Raw genomic sequence first — 22162 nt, 5'->3', positions numbered from 1 at the left:
AGCAGTGCTCAAACATGTCACAGGGCCTTCTCTGACTGTTTCATTGTGACAGAGCTCAGTGCCTACACAGACAATTGACATGCGGAATATATACCAGAATGATATTGTGTGATTATGGTTAGTGACTGTATCAGTTTTCATGTGTAGAGCACCTGCACAGCTAATTGACATGTTGAATAGCTATCAGAATGAGATTGTGTGATTATATTTAGTGAATATGCCAATTTTCATTTCTAGAAGGTAACACGCTCTTCCCAGAAGATTGCAGACGTTTGACTTTGTACTATGTCCAATTCTTTAAGGAGAGTGCCTCTTTCATATTGAAAGGATAATGGATTGACCTGGTAATGACATTGTTGCATAGGTAATTTGTAATTTGATACCAGAGATGACAAAGGATGCAATCAAATGGAGCTAATCACAAATCCAGTTTTATTGAATAAGGTAATTTTAGCATAAAGTAAAACTAATAAACAAAAATATGAAAGATGACATTATAAGTTCATTACATGGCAAGTGATGAAGAGAAGGATAGATAGAATGGTACTCAATAACAGAAGAATTATTAAATAGGCTATTGGTGAAAAGAAGAAGAACAACGGAAATACGGAAGCGTCCGATCCCGCCCGTCTGCTTTCACACATGACGTCACAAATATGGCGGAAACGACCATAAACCACGATTCCAATATAACACATATAAAGTAATTACGTACACATTATGAGGACGAAGATATATCGAAAAACGAACCCACACACTTTCCACAAAGTGCCTAATGACACTAACGGGACAAGCGCGGGAAATCGGGTGTATTTGGATGGGGGGCAAACTAAATATAAACAAATTTAGACACCCACCCCCATACAAAATCACACAAAACGACGAAAAAACCAACATCACAAAACTCCCCAAATACCACCAAACTATCATCTGGAATTGGACACTTCCCTTTGACCTATATAGCTCAACAGCAGCTCCCGATCCCATAAATTAGGATCAAACACTTCCCTTGGCCTACATAGCTCAAAAACATATACCGATACCAATACCAACATACACAGCCACACATTGGGATCAAACACTTCCCTTGCTTGCACACTTGTTTTTGTTCAGGAATGGATATGACGGATAAAATTAACAACCGATTAATTTTACTAAAATTACCACATTATGTACAGCGAACAACACTAAATTAACCTTCACACAAAATCGTTAAAACTCACTGAAACGAATTCCACTATAAACACAGCCGACACTAACAATTCTGGATAATGAGCAAAAGCAAACTGAGACCATTACACCACACAAACGAAAACCCTGAACATACCACCAGAGAGCACAACAAACCACAACACGATGACATCTACAAACATGCCACACTCACAAACCAAACTCCGCGCCGTCATGGCGTCACACACAACACCCTTACGTCACGGGTCAAAGCCGATGCTTGGGGTCGGAAGCTTCTGTCGAGCCGAACAACCACATCTTAAAATCGATATTTTTATGCTGTATAATGATTTTCAATTGGTCAGCTAAGATCTTGGATTGAACCATCAAGACCAGCTATGTGTCATAAAAACTGCCTAAAATATTTCTTATAAGTTCTTAATAGATGATGAAACAAAATGCAAAGGCAACTGAGGGCGAGAATAGATGCAGCCATGAAATACATACATCCATTTAACATGTACAAAAAGGAAATACACTTGTAATTGATGTGTTACCAATAAATAATGGAGGTGATAAAAAGTGACTGCTTACCATATAATTGAGGTGCTGACTAATCGAGAGGCAGGCAAATAAGACTGAGAATGTTGGTAATGTTTTGTATGGATACCTCCTCACAGCTAATAGAAAACCTCCACCTTCTCAGAACAGTATACTCATGTGTACGCTGGCATGGTTTTAATTGTGCAAGTGTGCTTGTTCGAATTACCTCTGAAGAAGGATCGGTCTGAAAGCCTAGGATTATTCCGTCTTACAAAATTGTTGAGGCTTTTGTGACTGACTGTTGACTTATTGCCGGTTGGCTTTTGTCTTGTGATCTTCAACTGTCATTTATTTAATGATATTTCTGGTGTTTTGTCACTGTGACATCTAGAGATTACATGTACCTGTTGTGCTAGTGTCTTGAGATCTTTCCCTTGGTCATTACCATTGTGGTTCTCCTCGTTGTCATCTGCAACATGTGGAAAAGTGTATGTTGGAATGACCGGACACTCCATCAGTATAACTGAACATAATGTTATTAGATATTGGCACAGCTGGGGAAATTAGTCATTGTGGAACAAGCACTGTGTTCGGGTGACTATTTGATAAAATTCACTGACACGCAGCTTCTTACCGTGGAGAAGAGCGATCTTGGCTGTTTGTTCAGGGAGGCCATTGAAATTCATAAACAATGCCACAGTTTTAAGAAGAAAGACTCAACCCAAACGGGTCCTGGATTCTCGTGCGGCAGTGAGTGATTGTTACAGGTAACAAGGGGCGAACCAAAATGTCCAGGGGAAGGATCCCAGATGTGGTGTGGCACATCCATAACCTTTAACTATATGCTCACCCCTAGTCTGTTACCAGCGATGTGGTGCCAAACATCAGTCAAAGATCATGAGACGAAAGCCAACAGCCAGTATGAGAGGGTGCCCAAAAGAAACCAAACTTTTTTATATTATTTATTAAGATTTTAAGCACAAACCTTCAGTCCCTGTCAAGTACTCCGCACTTGCAGTTTTTACTATTTTTTAAACATTGTTTAAATTCGTTTTTTGCATTCCTTAACAGTGCCTCCACAATTTTTTTCTTCTCCTCAGTAATATCAGCAAAATGCTTTTCCATTATGTGTCTTTATCATTCTTGGAAACAAAAAAAAAAAGTTGGACAGGGCAAGATCGGGTAAGTATGGGGGGTGAAGAACAGAGGTCATACCATTTTTGGTGAATAATTGTACAGACAGAGCTGTGTGAGTGGGGACATTGCCATGTTAGAAAAATCAGTCACCTGACTGCTACAAATCAGGCCACTTCCGTTGCACATTGTTGCACAATCTTTACAAACCTTCAAAGTGGAAGACCTGGTTATCTGCCAGACCTTTTAGTAGAAACTATTGATAGCCTTTGCACATTGAAAAAACAAATAAGCACTTTTAATGTTTGATTTCACCTTTTGAGCATTCTTGGGGCGAGGGGAATTTGACGTCTTCCACCGGCTTGACTATTGCTTTGGTTCAGGATTGTAAGAATGGCATCAGTTTCATCATCTGTGATAATTTTTGGATCATTTCAGAGCACAGAGAGCTTCCATGTTTTTTTTGCCAATCATGGCACAGATTTGCAACCAGCCTTTTCATTCCCAAAGGGTGTGTCACAATTTCCTGCACTGAACTGCTTGTCACTACCTACAGCTCCATAATTACAGTAGTCTATATTCGCTCTTTGTTGGTGATTGCATGAATGTTTCCAACACTTCCGAACACTTGACCTGTGCCCAGATCATTGTCTTTATAAGCCGTTTTTAAAATTCCAAGAGTTTCTGTTCCACTTTTTCGAAGCAAAAAGCAAAAGTTCACTGCCACACACCGTTAATGAAAATCAGCCTTTACAAAAACAGTTGTCACTGTAAACTCTGTCGAAACTAATCCTGACCTCTTTCAGTGACGACACGTGGCTTACTGACTCTGAAATGTGTGCTGTATGTGCCTCTAGTGGCCAATCAAGGTACTACAAAAAATTAGTTCAGTTCCTTTTGGGTACACCCTCCCCCCCCCCCCCCCCCCACTTCCATTATTTATAATCCACCAAGAATTTTAGTTAAAGTTTATAACAGTGGAGATGAATGATGAAATTGAAACTTTCAGAATTATTTACAGGTTTCCTATGTATGAAATCATAGCTGAATAATTCCTACAAGGTAATAATAATTTTGATTTAAAAGTTAGGGCACAAAGAAAATTTAAGGAACTGTAAAAGCCCATTCCCCATGAATGTTACTGCGATGGAGTGGTTTGCATGCCTCAACTATACAAATAGCTGTACTGTAGGTGCAAGCACATTGGAAAGGTATCTGTGAGAGGTCAGACTAAGAGGAGGCAACAACCTAATGAGTAGATACAGCGGTAATTGACTGATGTGGCCTTGGAACTTAAGCCTGTTGGTCTTGTTGTGCTGGTACTGTGAATAGCTGAGAAGAATGGGAAACTACAGCTGTTGTTTTCCCAAGGGCATGCAGCTATACTGTATGGCTTGATGATGGTGATGGTGTCCTCTTGGGTAAAATATTGCAAGGGTTTTGTGGAGGGGGCAGGGGAAAAAGAAATGGCATTCTAAGAGTTAGAATGTGCAATGCTAGGCCTCTTAATTGGGACAGGCAGTTACAGAATTTAAAAAGAAATGTATGTAAGTTGAAGAAGTTATAGTGAGGATTAATGAAGTGCAGTGGCAGAATGTTAAGCAGACAAATGTAAACAGATGTCTAAAAAAAGTGAGGCTGACAAAAAGAAATGGGAAAGCAGAAATAGTTATTGGAGAAATGCAAAGCTGTAGAAGCAGACATGGGCATGGGAAAGGGGAAAGATAAAATAGATACCACCTATACAAAAATTAAAGAACCCTTTGGAGAAAAGAAGTATCTATATGAAAGTTAAGACTTCAGCTGGCAAGCCAATGCCAAGCAAAGAAGGAAAGGTCAAAAGACAGAAGGAAAATATATAAAGGCACTACAAGGAAAATTAAATTGGAGTCAGTATTATAGACTAGCAAGATGGAGTAATTAAGATGACATGGACAATATACTGTGCAAAGAATTTGACAGATGACTGCAAGACTTAATCCAACATAAGGCCTGTGGACTGGATAGCATTCTCTTAGAACTATTGTCGTTCTTGGGAGAGCTAGTCTTGACAAAACTATTCCACCTGATGTAAGAGACAGTAAAAAGTACCACCTGTCTTCAAGCAGAATTTAATAATTCCAGCCCCCACCCCAAAAGAGGTCCTGACAGTTACGAGTATTAGTGAACCACGATGTTAATAAGTCATTGCAAAATATTAAAATGAATTATTTATAGATGAATGGGAAGACTAGGAGTTGCTGACCTTGGGGAAGGTCAGTCTGGGTTTTGGAGAAATGTAGGAACACATGATGCAATGTTGACCATGTGGCTTACTATAGAAGACAGGAGGAAGGAAGGCCAACCTATGTTACATCATTTATGGATTTAGAGAAAGCTTTGGACAATATTGACTCAAATACACCCTTTGAAATCCTGAAAGTAGCAGGAATAAAATACAGGTAGCAGAATGTTATCTACAGGTTTTAACCAGGTGGTAGTTGTAGGAGTCAAAGTACATGAAAGGGGGGCAGTAGTTGAGAAAGGAATGGCACAGAGTTGTACCCTATTTGTTGTGAATGTTGAGAAAACTTTGAAAGAAGCAAAGAATAAATTAGGAAAGGGAATTAACGTTCATGGAGGAGATGTTACAATTTTGAGGCTTGCTAATGACATTGGAATTCTGTCAAAGATGGTAAAAGATGTAGAACAGCAGTTGGATGGAATGAACAGTGTCTTGAAAAGAGGTTTTAAGATGAATGTTATCATAAATAAAACAAGGGTAGCAGAATAAAATCAAATCAAATCGGCCAATTCCAAGGGCCATGCAAAGACTGCCAAGCAAAGCAGATGGTATTGTTTTCAGGAGAATGGCTCAGAATATGACATTTGTGGACAACATACACTGTGTGATCAAAAGTTTTTCATATTAGGTGCATTGTGCATCACCTACTGCCAGGTACTCCATATCAGTGACCTCAGTAAGCATTAGAATTTGTGAGAGAGCAGAACGGGGCACTCCGCAGAACTCACGGACTTCGAACGTGGTAAGGTGATTGGGCGTCACTTGTGTCATACTCCTATATGTGAGATTTCTGCACTCCTAAAAATTCCTAGGTTCACTGTTTTCGATGTGATAGTGAAGTGGAAACGTGAAGGAAGACATACAGCACAAATATGTACAGACTGATTGCATCTATTAATTGACAGAGACCGCATAGAGTTGAAGAGGGCCATTATGTGTAATAGGCAGACATCTATTCACACCATCACACAGGAATTCCAAACTGCATCAGGATCCACTGCAACTACTGTGACAGCTAGGCGGGAGGTGAGAAAACTTGAATTTCATGGTCGAGCAGCTGCTCATAAGCCACACATCACGCTGGTAAATGACAAACTACACCTCGCTGGGTGTAAGGAGCGTAAACATTGGACGATTGAACAGTGGAAAAATGTTGTGTGGAGTGACGAATTGTGGTACACAATGTGGTGATCCGATGTCAGAGTGTGGGTATGGCAAATGCCCGGTGAATGTTATCTGCCAGTGTGTGTACTGACAACAGTAAAATTCAGAGGTGGTGGTGTTCTGGCATGATCGTGTTTTTCATGGAGGGGGCTTGCACCCCTTGTTGTTTTGCATTGAACTATCACAGCACAGGCCTAAATTGATGTTTCAAGCACCTTCTTGCTTCCCACTGCTGAAGAGCAATTCGGGGATGGCGACTGCATCTTTCAACACTATCGAGCACCTGTTCGTAATCCATGGCCTGTGGCGGAGTGGTTGCATGATGATAACATCCCTGTAATGGACTGGCCTGTGTAGAGTCCTGATCTGAATCCTATAGAACACCTTTGGGATGTTTTGGAATGCCAGGCCTCACCGACTAACATCGATACCTCTCCTCAGTGCAGCACTCCTTGAAGCATGGGATGACATTCCCCAAAAAACCTTCCAGCACCTGATTGAACATATGCCTGCAAGAGTGGAAGCTGTCATCAAGGCTAAGGGTGGGCCAACACTGTAATGAATTCCAGCATTACCGATGGAGGTCTCCATGAACTTGTAAGTCATTTTCAGCCAGGTGTCCGATTGCTTTTTATCACGTAGTGTAACATGCTTGGGTGAAATAGTGTGTATTTGCTGGAAAACTATGTAGTTTTTCAAATGTGAAGTAGCTGTACTTGGCCTGGTCATACGTAAGGGAAAAAAAATGCAAAATATATGGTCAATGCCAGAAAAAATCAAGGTGGATAGGTGCTGACCAGTTTGAAGGGTCTTAAAGAGTTGACCACTTCAAGCATTTGAGAGGAATAGTTATTGAAGATAATATGGTATCATCAGAGATAAAGGCAGGAAGCTGTAGGTAACAGGTGCTGTTACAGCTTCTTCAACTCATTGAACTCCTTTAAAATTTCAAGATAGTTGAAGATGCCAGTTTACGAAATAATTATTAAACCAATTGTAATGTATGTATCCGAAATGTGGACCATAACACAGCAGGTCAGAAATGCCTTGGATGGGTGGGGACAGAAAGTACAGTGCAAGATATATGAGACAGTATTTGAAACTGGTATCTGGAGAATTATTACCTGTGCAGAACTATACGAAATCTAAAAAAATCCACTGTCACCATAGATGTAAAGGCACAGCGATTACTGTGGTTTGGGCACGTGCAAAGAATGGAAGAACAGCAAGTGCCAAAGAAAGTGCTAACGGCAAAGCCAGAGGGTAGCCACTCAATGGGGAGACCTAGATTGTGATGGCTGGATGACATAGAAATGAATGTGAGAAAGTTGGGAATACATAACAGGAGAAGCCTGCTAAAGTATAGAGAAGACTGGAGGAGACTGGTGGTTGACAAAGCATCGGCCCTTCATGGACAGTAGTGGTTGGAAAAGGAGGAGGAGGATGTTCTGAAGGTATGACATTAGGAAAAGAAGAAATAAAACTGAACTGGGCAGCAAAATACATCTACATCTACATTTATACTCCGCAAGCCACCCAACGGTGTGTGGCGGAGGGCACGTTACATGCCACTGCCATTACCTCCCTTTCCTGTTCCAGTCGCGTATGGTTCGCGGGAAGAACGACTGACTGAAAGCCTCCATGCGCGCTCTAATCTCTCTAATTTAACAATCGTAATTTCCTCGGGAGGTATAAGTAGGGGGAAGCAATATATTCGATACCTCATCCAGAAACGCACCCTCTCGAAACCTGGCGAGCAAGCTACACCGCAATGCAGAGTGCCTCTCTTGCAGAGTCTGCCACTTGAGTTTGCTAAACATCTCCGTAACGCTATCACGGTTACCAAATAACCCTGTGACGAAACACGCTGCTCTTCTTTGGATCTTCTCTATCTCCTCCGTCAACCCGATCTGGTACGGATCCCACACTGACGAGCAATACTCAAGTATAGGTCGAACGAGTGTTTTGTAAGCCACCTCCTTTGATGGACTACAGTTTCTAAGGACTCTTCCAATGAATCTCAACCTGGTACCCACCTTACCAACAATTAATTTTATACGATCATTCAAATTCAAATCGTTCCGCACGCATACTCCCAGATATTTTACAGAAGTAACTGCTACCAGTGTTTGTTCCGCTATCATGTAATCATACAATAAAGGATGTATTCGCAATACATTACATTTGTCTATGTTAAGGGTCTGTTGCCACTCCCTGCACCAAGTGCCTATCCGCTGCAGATCTTCCTGCATTTCGTTGCAATTTTCTAATGCTGCAACTTCTCTGTATACTACAGCATCATCCGCTAAAAGCCACATGGATCTTCCGACACTAACTACTAGGTCATTTATATATATTGTGAAAGGTAATGGTCCCATAACACTCCCCTGTGGCACGCCAGAGGTTACTTTAACGTCTGTAGACGTCTCTCCATTGATAACAACATGCTGTGTTCTGTGTGCTAACAACTCTTCAATCCAGCCACACAGCTGGTCTGATATTCCGTAGGCTCTTACTTTGTTTATCAGGCGACAGTGCGGAACTGTATCGAACGCCTTCCGGAAGTCAAGGAAAATAGCATCTACCTGGGAGCCTGTATCTAATATTTTCTGGGTCTCATGAACAAATAAAGCGAGTTGGGTCTCACACGATCGCTGTTTCCGGAATCCATGCTGATTCCTACAGAGTAGATTCCGGGTTTCCAAAAACGACATGATACTCGAGCAAAAAACATGTTCTAAAATTCTACAACAGATCGACGTCAGAGATATAGGTCTATAGTTTTGCGCATCTGCTCGACGACCCTTCTTGAAGGCTGGGACTACCTGTGCTCTTTTCCAATCATTTGAAACCTTCTGTTCCTCTAGAGACTTGTTGTACACGGCTGTTAGAGGGGGGGGGGGGGCAAATTCTTTCGCGTACTCTGCGTAGAATCGAATTGGTATCCCATCAGGTCCAGTGGACTTTCCTCTGTTGAGTGATTCCAGTTGCTTTTCTATTCCTTGGTCACTTATTTCGATGTCACCCATTTTTTCGTTTGTGCAAGGATTTAGAGAAGGAATTGCAGTGCGGTCTTCCTCTGTGAAACAGCTTTGGAAAAAGGTGTTAAGTATTTCAGCTTTACACGTGTCATCCTCTGTTTCAATGCCATTATCATCCCGGAGTGTCTGGATACGCTGTTTCGAGCCACTTACTGATTTAACTTGAGACCAGAACTTCCTACGATTTTCTGTCCATTCGGTACATAGAATTTTACTTTCGAATTCACTGAATGCTTCATGCATAGCTCTCCTTACGCTAACTTTGACATTGTTATGCTTCTGTTTGTCTGAGAGGTTTTGGCTGCGTTTAAACTTGAAGTGAAGCTCTCTTTGCTTTCGCAGTAGTTTCCTAACTTTGTTGTTGTACCACGGTGGGTTTTTCCCAACCCTCACAGTTTTACTCGGCACATACCTGTCTAAAACGCATTTTACGATTGCCTTGAACTTTTTCCATAAACACTCAACATTGTCAGTGTTGGAACAGAAATTCGTTTTGAATTGTTAGGTAGTCTGAAATCTGCATTCTATTACTCTTGCTAAACAGATAAACCTTCCTCCCTTTATTTATATACCTGTTAACTTCCATATTCAGCGATTCTGCAACGGCCTTATGATCACTGATTCCCTGTTCTGCACATACAGAGTCAAAAAGTTCGGGTCTGTTTGTTATCAGTAGGTCCAAGATGTTATCTCCACGAATCGGTTCTCTGTTTAATTGCTCGAGGTAATTTTCGGATAGTGCACTCAGTATAATGTCACTCGATGCTCTGTCCCTACCACCCATCCTAAACATTTGAGTGTCGCAGTTGTTACATTACAGAACATATTGGGACATATTGAAGTATTCGATACTGTAGACTTTTAGGGGATGTCGATACAGATTTGCAAAATGTAAAGGGAAACTTTGGTGATGTTTAAATTTTGTACTGTGTCAATATTAGGACTTTTTCACAGAAAGAACAAAAATAGAATTAATGTAAATATATGTTAGTGTTAGTAACCTATTTTCATTCAATTTTGTAATTATATTTCATTTTGTAAAAGAAAGACTCACTGTTTGCTGTAGCTCTGATTAATTGTATAAATTATCAGTTTTGAGCTAAATTATTTCGTATAATATGGACAAGATACTTTTAAAAACTCACCAGCTAAAGAGAAAGTCTGTAAATGAACGTTTAATGCACACTTCTGGAACTTTCTATGGAGAAATTCTATATTATGGTCGCGAAAATATGAAAACTTGTGAAAACTGTTTCATGGCCTAGTTTTGAAAGACGATTTGTATCAAGAAATATTGCTAAAAAGATTTATTTATGTTTTGAAACACGATTTAAATCATTTTACATATAAATAGTTGTTCTAAATCACTCAAGAAATATCCAGAATCAAATGTCAAGATATTTCTGGAAACATCGGTACAAATCTGGTGAAGGTTATCCAGAAGCTGGTAGAAAAATGTTATAAAATCTATTTGGAAATTATGCTTGTAAGAATTTATATGTACTGATCCTTTCACTTACTTTAATCTGTACTAAAATTCTGTAATGTCTAATTTGGTTTTAAGCCGTGAATTGCTGTCGTATTGTAAGCAAAACATTGTCAAAGACTCTCATTGTTTGGAAAGATATTAATACACCTAGGAGTTGTCAGTTGCCAGTTGGGATATGCAGTGCGGTTAGCTCGGAGAGTCAGTTGTTGAGTCTGTGAAGTCTGTCAGCTCTGTTTGTAAATAAACGTCTGTAATGAAGAATTACTTGTTGTCGTCAGTATGAACTCAAGACCTTTTGCACGAAGCAGACACCTCCTAATGCAACATTTTATTTGGTTGAGGAAGCTGGGATCACTATAAGTGCAAACAAATTGAAGTGGAACGTTTTAATTTTGTGTTGAGGAGCTGAAATGTTAGAGTCTATATCTGGTAAATTGAAATCTCCACCTATGACTATAACATGCTGAGAAAATTTATGTGAAATGTATTCCAGATTTTCTCTCAGTTGTTCTGCCACTAATGCTGCTGAGTCGGGAGGTCGGTAAAAGGAGCCAATTATTAACCTAGTTCGGTTGTTGAGTGTAACCTCCACCCATAATAATTCACAGGAACTATCCACTTCTACTTCACTACAGGATAAACTACTACTAACAGCGACGAACACTCCACCACCGGTTGCATGCAATCTATCCTTTCTAAACACCGTCTGTACCTTTGTAAAAATTTTGGCAGAATTTATCTCTGGCTTCAGCCAGCTTTCTGTACCTATAACGATTTCAGTTTCGGTGCTTTCTATCAGCGCTTGAAGTTCCGGTACTTTTTCAATGCAGCTTCGACAATTTACAATTACAATACTGATTGCTGCTTGGCCCCCGCATGTCCTGACTTTGCCCCGCACCATTTGAGGCTGTTGCCCTTTCTGTACTTGCCCGAGGCCATCTAACCTAAAAACCGCCCAGCCCATGCCACACAACCCCTGCTACCCGTGTAGCTGCTTACTGCGTGTAGTGGACTCCTGACCTATCCAGCGGAACCCGAAACCCCACCACCCTATGGCGCAAGTCGAGGAATCTGCAGCCCACATGGTCGCAGAACCGTCTCAGCCTCTGATTCAGACCCTCCACTCGGCTCTGTACCAAAGGTCCACAGTCAGTCCTGTCGACGGTGCTGCAGATGGTGAGCTCTGCTTTGATCCCGCTAGCGAGACTGGCAGTCTTCACCAAATCAGATAGCCGCCGGAAGCCAGAGAGGATTTCCTCCGATACATACCGACACACATCATTGGTGCCGACACGAGCGACCACCTGCAGATGGGTGCACCCTGTATCCCTATCAAATAATTGATGATGGTTGAAGTATAGACTATGTAAAATGTGGACCGGCAAGAAAAGAATTTATGAAAAACAGGAATTTGTGAACATTGTACATTAGTGGTTCCCTTTCTTAGGCCATTAGCCCTGAGTGCAATCAGACATTAGCTAGTACCCCAGGCCCCCTCCCCCGCATTATCACTTAACTAAACTGTAGATTGAAAGACTTTTCTTGGAACACTTTTATTTTTAAAAGAATTAAAGATGAATGATATTTAATTTTTGTGTGTGTGTTTTTTTTAGAATGAATGATGGAGGAATTCATGGTGCATCGAAACTGCTGCCCACAAGTCCTCCTCAGAAAAGAAAGCTAACTGTGCATAGTGAGGGTAAACAAGTTCAGATGTGTGCACTACACGTACTGTTTGTAAATCACTTCTTTGCCATACTCCTTACTTCTGGACTGGCAGAAACTGGACAACTTCAGTCTGTTAATGCTTTGTGCCTAACCACTCATATAATAATAATAATAATAATAATAATAATAATAATAATAAAACTGTGTACAGCACTATAGTAGCCCTTATGTAGATAGTGCTGTGTTGTACTGCTCATTAATTCATTTATCTGAATCAATTTCTGGACTATTGTAGGTACTACCTACAACTTCGAAAAGACATTTTCTGGAAATATTTAGCATTTGTTATGTATATGTCTCACTTTTATTATCAGCAATGTATGGGACAAAGCTCAACATATGTGTGTAGTGGCTGAACTATGTGAGGAATCTATAACCTCCACCTCATTAATGTTACTAATTGAGAAAAAGTAATTATTTATAATGTATATAATCAATATTAGTCTTACAGAATTGTGAAAATCGGGGGGTAATTACCCCCAGGTTGGGAACCACTGTTGTACATGAATATAAGTAATGGAATATTTTGGATAGAATAACAACATAATGGAAAGAATAGGACCCCTAACGTAGTATATGAATTATAATAACTGATGATGGCAGAATTAGAGATGATATGAGATGCACACTAGCTATAGCAAGAAAAGCATTTCTGAAAAAAAGAGGATTTTTTAACAACAGTACTACAAAAAATGTAGATTGCTAATCACCAAGTAGAAGAGATGTTGAGTTGCGGACAGGCACAGAAAAAGATTGCTGTACATGTGAGCTTTTGGCCAAACGACCTACTTCTAACATAGAGAACACACATGCACATTCACGTCAGCACAACTCACCCACACATGACCAATGTTTCTGCCCACAGAGGCCAAAATTAAGAATCAGACGAAGACTAAGGTTAAAGTATAATATTACAGCTCTGCTGATGGCAATAATCAAAATGTTGTAATAAATGAAAATATATTAGGCTAAGTGATCTAGATGGCTTTGTTCTCAAAAGTCCACAAATATTGTAGACTCTTTTAAGGAATTTATTTCTTTTATTAATAATTGCTGCATATTGACATTAATAATATGCGCGTCCTGAATGAGGGGCTTGGTGGCCTTTGAATAGCACAGCAAGGCTGCATACTTAAGATGTGATAAGGGGCAGGAGGGTATAGTCCAATATAGCAAAGACAAGCTTGATCCTTACAAAAAATTTATACAAATAGAGAAACACAAGGATTGCAGAGATCAGCTTTCAGTTCCAATAAGCCTCAGCTTGTGTTTCAACTTTTTAATTTTGTGATAGTTTGTTTCCAAGTTATACATACAGTATTTACTGCTGATCTCATTTACAGCTACTACACTTCGCTTAAAACAACACTGTGATTGGCATTTCAGTGAGCCAGGTGAAAGAGGTCTGGTGCCAGTCAACTGCAGCTCTATTGCAGACTGTATGATGCACTAGCTATTTTTTTTTTAAAGCGATGAGCCTTGCCAAGTTAGGCAGTTACATAGGGTGGATGGGAAGACCCAAATATACTGTAATTAGTAATAGTTGTAGACCACATGGTTTGCTGCTAATGCTGGGAAACACTGCCACCTACTACTTACATCTACCAGTTACATAGTTATTTTATTTAAGCTACACTGCTGTTTCTTTAACAGCATGTAGCTGCACAGGATGTGACACTCCTTTAGAGCTTTATGATTGAGATAGTTCCATATGAAACAAATGTGTAGCAAACAGAACGTGTTCTATGTAATTTCATCTGTATTGTCATGTTGCTTTTCTATGACGTTGTACCACTGCTTTCAACTAAATGTTTTTATCTGAATGCTTATTTTCCTTTTCTGAAAGGGTCTGTTTGGACTGCCAGAACTACGAACCTATGACGGGTTTTATTCCATGAAAGAGAATGCTGTTTTGGAAACAGACAAACTAATAGCTGAGTCATGTGATCCAAACAGGTAAATATATTTTGAAGTATATTATGTAGGTGTGGAGAATACTTTTTATGAATGTATACAGAGTTTCAGGAAGAAAGGTACTTGCTTTGAGGGATGATAATCTTGGTGGATCTAAACAAAAAACATAATATAGACATGTGCCCTCTTCTGAATGGTTTCTGAGATAGAACACCTTTAATGTCAGTTTTGTACGTTTATCTAACTTAAAAACTGCAACCTGCAGTGAGAACCTGTCACTGCACAAATTTAAAGTACCATAAATTTCGTATAAAAAAGACCCATTCATTTTTTTCTCTAGGGCTAATAGTTTGAGGTAGTTTCCTGACTTAATAGACCACAAGTAACCTATATCAAATTGTTCATTTTGAATTTGTTCACACTACTGTGGTACATTGTAAACAGTGATAATGTGCTGGATAGCGTAGAAAGTAAATAACAATGTCCATTAAACTTGTTCTATCTTGGAAACCATTCAGAACAGGGCATATGTCTATATGAAGTTTTGGTGTTCAGAATCACCGATACTGTCATCCCTGAAAGTATGTAGCCTTCCTTCTGACCATTGTGTATGAAACTGCTCAGCATTTTTTATTGGAAATTTAAAATTTAAGTTATAAATTCATACTGAAATTAGTAATTCAGAATTGTATGAACCAAGGGCACCTGTATATGACAATTTGGGGACGGGTCGGGGAGGCAAGACCTAGGGTTAGGGGCATTTTTAATATTTTGGAATACAAATGATGACTTGTAAGTACACATAAAAATATCCCCTTTCTGACGCTATTAAAAACCTGCGTAATATCAACTTTTAAATCATTTTCTTGACATAATAACACCTGACTGTACCATATTTCCTTCTTTTCCACGAGAGGTGTGGCGGGAGTGGGGTGTATGGACTCCCTTGCCCCTCCGGTATGGGCACCTTCGATATCTACATTTTTTGTATGACATGTAGTTTATGGATTGGTTAGTTCTGTAAGTAAAACAAAAGTTTTCTGTTTTAGCGTTGCTGTGTCTAATTAAAGGGGTGTTATGTCATAAACTGCAGTAGTAACTATACATTCGTTTAAATTATGGGCATTCTTTAAAATAGTAAGAGGGTTGTATATTCAAACATCGATGCCACATAAAATGAGCATGAAATGCACAACCATAAAACTGTGAGTACGGAGTAAGGATGTATAGACTCAATCAGTTTATAAGTTTTTAGTAATTTCCCTGAATTACATCTTGTAAATGCTGAGTTGGTTTCTCTACTGAGATGACATCTTAAGTTACTGGTGCACCTTAAGTGACGTGACTATTAACAGGATGCTGGTAACACTGCAGTAAAATTTTATTTTGTGTAGAATGTTTTTAAGCCAAGTTTTTGCTTGTATCACAAAATGATAATTCTTATGGACTTACTATTTAAACAAACATCTTTGGTGTGAAATGTGGCTTGACTATGCATGGGGGAAATGCTAGCGAATTTATATAGACTCAATTTCCTTGTATAAACTACTACATTATTGATTTGTAGAGCATGGCTATCTGGGAGTCAAAGACAAGGATCATATTTTGAATCAAGCTGCCATAGTCACTTGTCACATTTCAAGCCGGAGCAAATGATATTTATAGCAGATGACTTGTTGAGAGCTTGAGGGTATTGAACATTCATTTCAGCAGACATCTCAGAAATGTCTGTAACCTTAAATTATTGTTTGGAGAGTGCTATTATTTCTTATGTTTATAACTTAGCATCACAGTATTAAAACATAAAAGAAACTGTTGTCCCAGAATGAAGCAAGAAAAGTGGTTCACCATTTTGTAGTAGTAAGTGACAATGGTATTCTCCTGAAGTAATAAGTCTTGAATACAGTAAAATCTGCCTTAATCAGATTATGTAATTTTCTCAAATCCAACACATTAATATGGTTTCTAACATTGAGCAGTAAGTAATAAAAGTACTAAAACACCTGAGTGGGCTGGAAATGCAGTGAATGGACAAAAATATGGAAATGCCAAAAATACAACACATTACCTAATATGGTATAGCAAAACTATTGGCATTCGAAACAGGTTTCAGTTGTCTTGAAATGGGTAACTACAAGTCTGGTATGGTTTTCAATGGAATCTTATACATTCTTCCTGAAAAATAGTGGCAAGTTCTGGTAATGGATGATGGAGGTGGATAACAATCGCACACGCTTCTCTCCAAAGTAGACTGCAGAGACTCCATAATATTGAGATCTTGTGACTGTCGTGACAAGGGAAGGTGGCACAATTCATCCTTGTACTCGCAAAACCAGTTTTGGATGATGCATGCTATGTGAAGAGGGGCATGTTGCCTTGGAACACAGTATCACTATTGGGGAACAAACACATCACCATGGGGTGGATTTGATCAGCCAAAATAGTCACATAATTTTTGGTGGTAATGTGACCTTGCAGAGTAGCCATGGGCCCAAGGAATACCATGATATGACTGCCCGAATCATAAGTAAATCACCAAATCTCCACAGTATTTCACTCTTGGGGTGTATATTCAGCTAGATGTTGATTACAGTGACTTTCTTCACTTGCACCATAGGTTTTGTGGTTTCAGCACCACATTTTCCTGTTCAGGCATTTGCATCACTGATGAGTAGTTTTGGAATCTAGCTTGCCTTTAGTTCCCAGTTTGGAGAGCCCCCTTTGTTTTGTTTTAGTGCAGACAGCACCCACAAGTGTGACACTCAGTTCTGCAGTGACCTTCACAGCTCTTGTCACAATCCTTTTCAGTGACTACGTGTCATAATCACTCAACACACACTTTTGTCCATGATGTGACTTAGAGGCTAATGTATTTCTGCTTTCTCTGTATGTGGTAAAAATCTTTGATATGCTGGTTCTTGAAACACCAAACACTTCTGCTACCTTGGTAGAAAGACCGAGAGTGCCAAGCACCGGCTAGTGAGATACAACTCAGGAGACTTGGTATGAATTTTTACACCTGTGCAGAACGTGGTAGTACTGGTTGGAAAAGTTACCAAAGTGCTACTGTGGGCTGTATTGTATCCATTTTCACTTGTTGAACAGCAAATGCAAAGTCATGACATATGGCATTTCACAAAGAAGAAAAAAGAATATTCCACATATGAAGCCCTACTACAATCCTGAGATGCCAATTGACAATGTGGGCTTCTTGTTCCACAAAACTGAAACCTGCTCAATTGCAAGGGGCTACCTTCGATAGTCGCCATAACAAAGATGATGTGACTAACACAGCCAGAATGTCAGGACCCACCTGTACTGCCATAAAGTCTGCCATTGACAAGATTTGGATCAGGGATGACTAAGAATTTTGCATGTGTGCGGAGTTCTGTCTCCTGGCTGTACACTTCCCCCGATTTCACGCTGTGCTGTCTGTGTGGGCACAGGGCTAAACTGTGAATGTGGCATCATTTAGAAGGCAGTGCAACTTCACAAGAAATACTTAATGTCTCGTAAGATGCTTGATTTCGTATTTCATAATAATGTGTATCACGAACACTAAATTTTCAGTATTATGTAATTATTTTTAGCATACTGAAGACATAAAATTTATATCTCATACAATCTGTCTTCATACTAACAGTTTATCACTAAGGTTGCCATGTAATTTTGACTCAATTAGTTTCATAGTCAAAAATAGCCTTCTGCATACATTTGTTGACCAAAACATTGTACCATGTTTGCAACGTCATTATGGAAATGATGGAAATGTGGACGCTCCTTCTGAGGAAAACAATGTAGAACTCCTAGGCAGTTTTATTGGAAAAGAATTGCTGTTTTAAACAGCAATTGCATTGCAGATCGATCGGTTCCATCTGTGCTCGTATAGGTCCACTTTCAACCAAAACACTACCTAAAACAGCTGGGAAATAGATATGAGGCAGCAGCCAGCTGAGACAGATGCAGCAACAGGGAGGTAACCGATTTTGTTAATTTTATGGGTTCCTAACAAGGAGTAAATTTCATAATATCATCTATGTGCTTTAGTTTCTCTAGTTTCTGCATGTCAATTTAATATCTAATAGGCAAAGTTTTCACATTTTCTTTTGCATCAGAAAAGTAAACTAATTTTGTGACATATTACAAGTTCGTAATCAAGGGCGAATTATTTAGTTTCACCTGAGTGCTTCAGTACTTAGGTTTTTCAATCTCTCCGTATTAATCTAATTTATTAGACACAGCTCCTGGGTTTGCGCTAGTGTCTAGAGTTCCACAGCAGATGCAGATAGTCCGCTTATCTGGATAGTTTAGTTTTCCAAATGATTTAGTATGGGCAGGGACTGTGATTGTTGTGTGCAGATGCGAGCCGAGTTGGTAAAACTTTGCTCTCAACTCCGGTTATGATGGCATTGGTTAAGCAGCTTGAGGCTGCAGTGGATGGGCACCATTGTTGTGGGCCGGCCATGGGCATCCAGTGGATGTCCAGCACGTCTTGAGTTCTCCAACCGGTCCTCACTGGTGGACAGCCCAGTTACTACTCCCATTGAGATTGACCCCTCACCTGTGGTCGAGTGGGAGGTTGCCCTGGGGCACAGCAGGGAGCGAAAGACTTCCAGGTGGCCACATGTAGGGCTCCCCGGTTTGTCTTAGAAACAGGTTCCAGGTGGTGTCTGTGGCCGACATTGTCGCTGAGCCAAATGCCGTCCCCTATCCTGGTTCAGAGGAAACCTTTCAGCCTGCAAGATCCGGATAGTCACAGAGGGTGGGATTATTGGTAGTTGGGAACCCCAAAGTTAGGCGCCTTATGGGGCACCTTAGGGACATGGCTGCCAAAAAGGGAAAGGAAACCAATTTACACTCTCTGTGCATACTGATGGAATCATTCCATGAAGAGCACAGGATACAGCATAGTCGACAGGACCGATTGCGGACCTCTGGTACAGAGCAGAGTGGAGGGTTTGAATCAGAGGCTCAGACAGTTCTATGACCGTGTAGGCTGCAGGGTGGCTGGGTTTTGGGTTCTGCTGAGTAGGTCAGGCGTCCACTATATGCAAGAGGCAGCTACACAGGTAGCAGAGGCTGTGTGGTGTGGACTGGGCGGTTTTTTAGATTATCGGGTTTCGGGAAAACACAAGAAGGGCTTCAGTCACAAAGGGTGCAGGCCGAACACAGGAAGAACGTAGATACAGGAACCATTGGTATAACAGTTGTAAATTGTCGTAGCTGTGTTGAGAATGTACCAGAGCTTCAAGTGCTAATAGAAAGCACTGATGCTTGTATTGTTATAGGCACTGAAAGCTGGTTAAAGCCAGAGATAAGCTCAGCTGAAATTTTTGTGAAGAACCTAATGGTGTTTCGAAAGGATGGGCTAAACACAGTTGGCAGTGATGTGTGCTGTTAGGAGTAGTTTATCTTGTTGCGAAATTGAAGCAGATAGTTCCTGTGAGTTAGTATGGGCAGAGGTCATTGTTGGCAACCAGAATAAAATAATAATTGGATCCTTTTACAGGCCTCCCAATTCAGATGATACAATTGCTGAAAGGTTCAAAGAACTATGAGTTTGATTTCAAACACATACTGCTTATACGGTTATAGTTGGTGGTGACTTTAATTTACCCTCGATATGCTGGTGAAAATACATGTTTAATTCTGGAGGTATTCATAAAACATCATCCAAAATTGTGCTAAACATATTTTCTGAAAATTATTTCGAGCAGTTAGTTCATGAGCCCATGTGAATAGTAAATGGCTGTGAAAACATGCTTGATCTCTTAGTAATAAATCATCCCAAGTTAATAACTAGCCTCAATATGAATACAGGGATTAGTGAACAAGGAGTTGTAGTGAGACTGAATATTGTAACCCCCAAATCCTCCAAAAATAAATGAAAAATATACCTATTCGAAATAACAGATAAAAATTCACTTGATTCCTTCCTGAGAGACAATCTCCACCCCTTCCAAATTAGTAATATAAGTGTGGACCAGCTGTGGTTTGAATTTAAAGAAATAGTGTCAGCAGCAATTGAGAGATTTGTACCAAATAAATTAACAAACGACAGAGCTGATCCTCCTTGGTACACAAAATGAGTGAGAATACTGTTGCAGTGACAATGAAACAAAAATGCCAAATTTAAATAGACGCAAAATCCCCGAGATTGGCCACCTTTTCCTGAAGCTCAAAATTTAGTGCGGACTTCAATGTGAGATGCTTATAATAGTTTCCACAGCGGAACTTTGTCTCAAAACTGGCAAAAAATCCAGAGAGATTATGGTTGTATGTGAAGTATGTCAGTAGCAAGAAACAATCGATGCCTTCTCTGCGTGATAAGAGCTGCCAAAGCAGTGTTACAAAACACAGCCTTCCGAAATGCCTTCACAAAAGAAGACAAAGAATTTGATTCCACATGAGTAACATAGAAGTAAATATCCTCGGAGTAGTGAAGCAACTTAAATCACTTGATAAAGGCAATCTCCTGGTCCATACTGTATACGAATTACGTTCCTTTCAGAGTATGCTGATGCATGAACTCCATAATTAACAATCATATATAACCGTTCACTTGATGAAAGATCCATACCCAAAGACTGGAAAGTTGCACAGGTCACAACAATATTCAAGAAAGATAGTAGGTGTAATCCACTAAATTACAGGCCCATATCATTATCGTTGATATGCATTGATATTGTGTTTGAACATTATGAATTACCTCAAGGAAAATGGACTATTGACACAAAGTCAACGTGGATTTAGAAAACATTGTTCTTGTGAGACACAGCTAGCTCTTTATTTGCATGAAGTGTTGAGTGCTATTGACAAGGGATTTCAGATTGATTCTGTATTCCTGGATTTCCGGAAGGGTTTTGTCACTGTACCACACAAGTTGCTTGTAGTGAAATTGCATGCTTATGGAATGTTGTCTCAGTTATGTGACTGGATTTGGATTTCCTGTTAGAAAGGTCGCAGTTCGTAATAATTGATGGAAAGTCATTGAGTAAAACAGAAACGATATCTGATGTTCCCCAAGGTAGTGTTACAGGCCCTTTGCTGTTCTTTATTTATATAAACGATTTTGTAGACAATCTAAGCAGCTGTCTTAGGTTGTGTGCAGATGATGCTGTTGTTTATCGACTAATAAAGTCATCAGAAGATCAAAACAAATTGCAGAAAGATTTAGAAAAGATGTCTGCGTGGTGTGAAAATTGGCAGTTGATCCTAAAAACAGAAAGTGTCAGGTCATTCACATGAGTGCTAAAAGGAGTATGTTAAACTTCAGTTACACAATAAATCAGTCAACTCTAAAGGCCGTAATTTCAACTAAATACCTAGGAACTACAATTATGAACAAATTAAATTGGAAGGAACACACAAAAAATGTTGTGGGGAAGGGTAACCAAAGGCTGTGTTTTATTGGCAGGACACTAAGAAAATGTAACAGTTCTACTAAGGAGACTGCCTAGACTACGCTTGTCCATCATCTTTTAGAATGTTGCTGCACGGTGTGGGATCCGTACCAGGTAGGATTGATGGAGAACACTGAAAAAGTTCAAAGAATAGCAGCATGTTTTGTATTACTGCGAAATTTGGAAGAGGGTGTCAGTGAAATAATACGGGATTTGGGCTGGGCATCATTAAAACAAAGGCGTTTTTCATTGCGACAGAATCTTCTCACGAAATTCCAATCACCAGCTTCCT

At 39.8% G+C, this 22162-nt stretch overlaps 1 protein-coding gene across 2 annotated transcripts in view; it reads left to right on the top strand.

The window, feature by feature from the left end:
- LOC126356844 (mitochondrial intermediate peptidase) overlaps nucleotides 1–22162 on the top strand; it is a 136013-nt gene that overhangs the window by 2170 nt on the left and 111681 nt on the right. For both annotated transcript variants that reach the window (XM_050007401.1, XM_050007402.1), the window contains exon 2: nucleotides 14400–14509. In XM_050007401.1, the coding sequence (XP_049863358.1) occupies nucleotides 14400–14509 (110 nt within the window). The remainder of the gene's footprint in view (nucleotides 1–14399; nucleotides 14510–22162) is intronic.

This window comes from Schistocerca gregaria, chromosome 1 (genome assembly GCF_023897955.1).
Source record: "Schistocerca gregaria isolate iqSchGreg1 chromosome 1, iqSchGreg1.2, whole genome shotgun sequence".
NCBI lineage: Eukaryota > Metazoa > Arthropoda > Insecta > Orthoptera > Acrididae > Schistocerca > Schistocerca gregaria.
Note: the sequence above shows the minus strand (reverse complement) of the source record. Positions and strands in the feature narration are given on the sequence as shown.